We start from the raw sequence: 6,114 nt of genomic DNA on the forward strand, positions 1-6,114 counted from the left end.
CAGATTTAGCCTTAGGCTAGTTTTCATCTGTAGTCCCTAACATTAAATTTAAATAATATACAATAGAATAATAAAGTAAAGCAGTCAAAAACACATGAAAATACACATAAAAACAACAAACAAATAATTCATATGGCATGTCCCCATCCACACACCCACCCGCAAAAAAAAGATATATATATTGTAAAAAGAAATAAAACAGTTATCACAATATGTTAGTGGTTACAAGCTTGGTTCTTTTTAAGAGCATTTTTAAGCTGTGACTTAAAGCTCTCGAAAACTCTCTAAACTTTTCAAAACTTAATAAATGGTGTTTCTCTGAAATATTGCAGTGCAAATGATGAGCAGCACACATTATGTAAGAGCTTAAAACATTTTGCCATTTTATTGCTAGTAATAAAACAAAATAGGCCTTTGTCTCCCTCGTTACTTCCAGAAGGGAAAGATGGGTCCAAATCCAGGAAACGGCCCCACATGTTCAGTTGACTGCAGGAAAGAGAGAGAGAGGGGGGGGGGGGTCGATCCATTAGCATTTAGTTTGGTGTTCTCTCTGAGATCTGCCAGGTGATATCTGGCGTTCATATACAGTACTGCTTGGCTTTATGGCCAGCTGTTTCTGTTTGGAGGAAGTATGATTCTCCCATGAAAATAAATAATAGTTGTTAAATATTACGATCATAATTATATGTTAGAGTTAGTATTTGCATTGCAGGTTGCCAGAAGTATTAAATATGACATTCACCAGAGGTATGGTTCCTTGTGCTCACCTGGTGCCTCTCTGGTGATGGCATCCATCTCCCGCCGCACCCAGGCCCTTCTCTCCTGGACCTGGGAGTCCATGTCCTGCAGCACCTGATGGAACTGCTGCAGCCTCCAGCGGTTACAGGCTCGCGTGTGCCACACGCCATCTCCCATGCAGCCTTCTGAGCCACAGACCTTCTTCTCCAGGGTGACTGGGCAAGGCTCCTGCTCTCTGGTGTTCCTCCTCCTCCTCCAGCAGCATTTCCTCAGGCTCCTCACCCATTTCCTGGAGCGCCTTATCCAGTCACGCAGGCGTTGCAGCCAGCCCTGCTGCTGTGTGGAGGGTAGCTCCTCCTGATGTAAGGTGGTCTGCTGTGCTTGGAGCCTGGAGGTCAAGCCCAGAAACTCCAGGTGTTGGTGGAGCTGCTCATCCAGGCTGATCCCATGATGCTCCAGGGCTTGCAGGACTTTTGGGCATGGGCCTGCCTCAGAGTGGGCAGAGGAGCCCAAAGCAGCTGCCATGGAGGTCTGCTGGAGGGGAAAGACGGTGGAGTCCATCTCCACACTGGAGTCCATCCCCACATGCTGGAGGGGAAGGTCAGAGCCGTGGGTAGTGGGAGCCCCCATGCCCTCGCCTGCAGTGTCAGTGCTGCCCATGACTGCAGACCCACAGCTGTCAGGCCGCATGATGCTGTCACAGGAGATCAGCGCGGAGGCCTCTGAGATTAGAGAAGGCTGTGTAGTGCCACTGCTGGAGAGTGACTGATCATCACCATTCTCACTGGTCTCCATGCTCTGTGTCTCAGCTGGTGGGTCTCTGGCCACATCTGCAGCATGTTCACTGGTCTCCTTGCTCAGCCCCTGAGCTGGTGGGTCCCTGGCTACATCTGCAGCCATCTCACTGGTAGACTCTCTGTCCAGCTCCTGGATAGGAGAAGGCACACAGCTGTCCTTGCCTTGGGTGTCCTCCAGCGTGTCACCAAGGCATGAGATGACCTGGGGTCCTGACTTGCACTGCTGTGGCCTTGGGTGCATGTCTTCCAACTCCGGGCCCTCAGGGTTGACCTAAAAAATTAACAAATAATGTTTTTTTTCTTAATCTCCATTACTTTTTGAAGTCTATATTGAGATTGTTTACATATTATTTGTGGATTGACCCATACCATTATTGGGAGATGTTGGTCCATCTCAGTTATAGTCGCCTGTAGAGGAGGAAAGCACTTTTTTGTAACTTTGAATTCGTTTCAACTGAAATTTTAAAGCAAAGTGCAGGACATTTCTCAGCCTTCATTAAATCTATCATTCTTTTGTGCTTAGTGCTTTTTTGGGGCACGTAAAATGAAACGGCCACGATTAAGAAACGTTACAAGGACGGGGCCTACCTGAAATTGGAGGCCACCTTGTGACCTCGTCTGGAAGAAAAGATGTCTTGAGAAAATACAACGAGGTGAAGGTGAACTCAATCTCGGAGAAAATATTAAGAGCGTATCGTCGTGTGACTGTTCTCTTTCGCGGGTAAATCAAGAGTGATATAACCAAACTAAACTGGAACTTTCGCCAATGTTGAGCTCTATGACGCACCATTACAAGGTGAGTTGTTTTGACAACGAATTAGCGCGACATCCAATTTAAATAATAATAAGTTTACAGGGATGTGCCAGCGTCATGCAGGGAGAAATACGATAATGCGTTATGTGGAATCAAGAGATTGAAACAGTGAATTCCGCAATGCCTTTATGTGCCACATACACAAAAGTCTCTAAATAATAATATCTTAATAACTAATATCTATCTATACTAGACTTATAACACTATATCATGAGCGTTTGCATTAGGGCATGTGTAGGCTAATGGGTCTTTTGTAGTAGGCTAGCCGGTAAGCCTAGGCCTACTTGGGCTACTGTTGAGCATATCCAGGATAATAAAAGATCTCCCCATGATTAGGATCACTAATTGTATACCAAGGACGCCAGAGGGCGCTACCAGTTTACTTTTCGCGAAACGCTTCGGTGCGAAGTGGGGCTGACTGAGGACTTCACTTCGGTGGGTCAGGTGCCTCACAGACAGCGATAAAGTAGGCTAGACCTATCTGTGGTTAGAAGACCTAAATTGACGACAGTGATATTTATATACAATTATTGTTTATGGCTTATTGTATATTGTTATTTAAGAAAGCGCTATAATTCGCATTTTTTCGGAAAAGAGTTTGTTCAGCCCATCACCATAAAACTGCCTATTTGTGCTAGAGTGTAGGCTAGACCCATGTCCTTGAACTTGGAACAAACTGTCTGCCTAGCCTATGTTGATTTTTAAAGCGAGGAATTTACCCAAAGAAATCCATTCCACTGGTGAAAACAAAATTCTAGTTGGGTTATACATGTGGTTAACCAACTACAAAATTGGCTACGCGTGTGTGTGTACTGTTGTTGTTGTTGTTGTTGTTGTTGTTGTTGTTGTTGTTGTTGTTTAACACTAACTTGGCTCTGGCTTTGTTATCCATCTGAAGGACTCCTTCCAAATAGGCTACAGCAGGATAGGCTACATGCTCGCGGGCTGTTTTCATATTTGTCTTTCCCTTGTAACCTGGATTCCACAAAGACACCCTTTGGTATTTTTCCATCTTAAAAGAACGAAAGAAGAGGGGAGGAGAGAAACAGACAACCTGAAGTTTTGCCAGAACTATAGGTCTACTGTCAGTTTTTTTCCAAAATTCATTTCAAAGCACTTTCATTCTCTGCTATTATATCTCCGTCTTTTTTCTTCTCTTTTGCCTTGTCGCGAGGCGTTTGAATCCACCAATAGGCTTTCAGCTCGAAGATATTGGGATGTAAATGAGCGCAGCGCGTGCTCCTCGGTACTGAAAGCGCTGGATTGTTTATTGAGCTCCTGGAGCCACGCGCCTGGCTCGCGGAGTGGTGAGCAGAAGAATCACCCAGCGGGGCGGGGTCTCCCCACAGAAGTGTGCATCTCTGAAGGGGTGGGGTGTCGGACGCGTGTTGAAAAAGCGGAGTGCTGCCAAAGTTTGCATCAGATCAGCGACTGACGCGAGCCTTGTGTAAAGTTGGGGCCACGGGACAAAGAAAAGCATCCGTAACGTGCATATAACACAAGTGCGCTCTGGGCTGCAACTACGTGGACGTCCTGCAACGTTACGCACGGGAATTCTTTGCGCTACGAGTGTTTTTTTGCGTTTTTCTCCTCTGCTGTGACTCGGGATGGAGACCACTACCATCACAACTACAGAGATGGCACCGGGTGTGTGTTCATTCGGACTCGAGAGGCGTGCCACAATCACCTTGCACGCTCCGGCGCAAGAGTGCGCTCTGCCCAATGTGGCAGCATACCAAAGCAAGACGAAGGTGCTGAAAAGACAGCGCTCGAGCTCGCCCGAGCTGTTGCGCTGCAAGCGGAGACTCAGCTTCAACGGGCTTGGCTACACTATCCCTCAGCAGCAGCCCGTGGCGGTGGCCAGACGCAACGAGCGCGAGCGGAACCGTGTCAAGCAGGTCAACATGGGTTTCCAGACTCTGCGCCAGCACGTGCCGAACGGGGCGGCCAACAAGAAGATGAGCAAAGTGGAGACTCTGCGCTCCGCCGTGGAGTACATCCGTGCGCTCCAGCAGCTCCTGGACGAGCATGACGCGGTATCGGCGGCGTTCCAGTGTGGGCTGCCTTCGCCCACTATCTCCCAAACCTACTCTGCTGACCCAGAGTCCCCTCAGTCAACGTACTCTTCCGACGAAGGAAGCTACGAGCACCTTAGTTCAGAGGATCAGGAACTCCTGGATTTCACCACATGGTTCGACAGATACTGACGACTTTTGGTCAGTAGGCCTATGTGAAAAATGACAAAGTTCATCCACTGTGGCAACGCAAGCGTGATGATCTCCCTCCTCTAGACTTGTACTCTCGACGAAGTGAGAGGAAACAGCAACCAGAGAAGGTTACGCACCGTCACCTACACACGTCGCGGATTTTTACCATAGTGCCCTTGCATGCAACTTCCAGAGGAGAGAGAGTTTGTGCTCGCTCTGACAGGAGTGCTTGGGTGGCTGTAGGGTCCAAGACTTCAAGTCTTGATTTCCGCGACATCAATTTGATAAGTGCAATTGAGTAACGCAGTTGGCAATAAACTGGCACGAGCACAGTCCCACATCAACTTCACAACGTTGTCATAAAAAAGCCAACTTTTTTTTTTTTTTAACTCGACAGAACAATTGTGAGAGAAACATTGGAATCGAGAGACCTCTTTTCATTCACAGTGAACATGATGGATGTTGAATCTTCCTGCTATCAAAGACAACATTGTGAGATTGTGGTTTACTACTGTATTATACAATGTATTGTTAAATATGAAGACTTATTTTTGTACAATAAGCCCAACAGTTACCACTGCCGGTCTCGGCCAGTGAAGACTAATGATGAATTAGTGATCTGCACCGCTTTTTTTCTAGTCGGATAATCCACTGGTTCCAAACACTTGATATTACTTGGCATGTTTGAGTCGTTGTATGAGAAATACAGTATATCGAATAGCCTAATACTATTTCTTCATGTTAAAGATTAAGGGTACATGGTATGGAGACTTTGACAACAATGTATGCACTTGCTCTCCGTTTTCTGTAGACTTCAATGTACATATTCGATTTTACAAATATATTTTGTGTAAAAGTTTTATAAATAAAGATTTCTCTATTTATTCATAATATTTGTCTTTGCTGCTCTTTTTAAAGTTGCAAAATTTCCTTCAGTTGACCTCACAAAATATTGCACATGCAGCCACACATGCATCATAGGTCATGTATTCTTAAATGCTTTTACGCTTAAAACTGAGCTTTGGGGGTGACGGGGTATTTGAACTTGGCAGCAGCTCGACTGAACTCTGCAAGAAAAAATGACAAGAACGGCAAAAACTTAACAAAAAAACTCTATTGTAATAAAGTAAATTGCGGTTAAGCCTAAGCTATGTGATTAAAACCAAGGCTAAAAGACGATCGTCCCTCTTTGTGCCATAAGAAAGATTCATATTCCGCCCCGTTCACTATGTGTGCATTTATTGTTCTGGCGCAGTAGGCCTAACCCAAGAGTAGGCCCATCTTTCACCGGTGGGGGGAAACCCCTATCCCCTTGCTGCCTTCAGTTCACTTTGAAATAGAGTCTGGACAAGTCAACGGGAACAATAATGGGTCAAAATTCTTATTGCCCAACTGAGATCAATCTAGTGAAGCCTGTGGTTGTAGGGTACTTCTGTCCCCGACTGTGTTTTTCAGACTTGCACACAGCTCCATCAAACAGCCCATCTCAATCCAAACGGAGAGCACAACACCCCATTGTGCGCACTATTGTGCCCATCTACTAGCCTCATTATGCCGA

At 45.9% G+C, this 6,114-nt stretch overlaps 2 protein-coding genes across 2 annotated transcripts; one reads left to right on the top strand and one right to left on the bottom strand.

Annotated features, from left to right (window-relative positions):
- Positions 1–341: 341 nt before the first annotated feature.
- On the bottom strand, positions 342–1,983 carry LOC134446672 (uncharacterized). The gene is made up of 3 exons (XM_063195983.1): positions 1,905–1,983; positions 768–1,806; positions 342–486 (listed from the first exon to the last, which is right to left on the bottom strand). Exons 1-3 carry the CDS (start codon positions 1,926–1,928, stop codon positions 479–481), a joined length of 1,071 nt encoding a protein of 356 aa, XP_063052053.1. The 5' UTR covers positions 1,929–1,983; the 3' UTR covers positions 342–478.
- Positions 1,984–3,883: 1,900 nt separating this feature from the next.
- LOC134446674 (achaete-scute homolog 1b-like) lies at positions 3,884–4,889 on the top strand. Its single transcript, XM_063195984.1, has one exon. The coding sequence runs from the start codon at positions 3,957–3,959 to the stop codon at positions 4,554–4,556; it is 600 nt and encodes a 199-aa protein (XP_063052054.1). The 5' UTR covers positions 3,884–3,956; the 3' UTR covers positions 4,557–4,889.
- Positions 4,890–6,114: the final 1,225 nt, after the last annotated feature.

This window comes from Engraulis encrasicolus, chromosome 4 (genome assembly GCF_034702125.1).
Source record: "Engraulis encrasicolus isolate BLACKSEA-1 chromosome 4, IST_EnEncr_1.0, whole genome shotgun sequence".
Classification (NCBI taxonomy): Eukaryota; Metazoa; Chordata; class Actinopteri; order Clupeiformes; family Engraulidae; genus Engraulis; species Engraulis encrasicolus.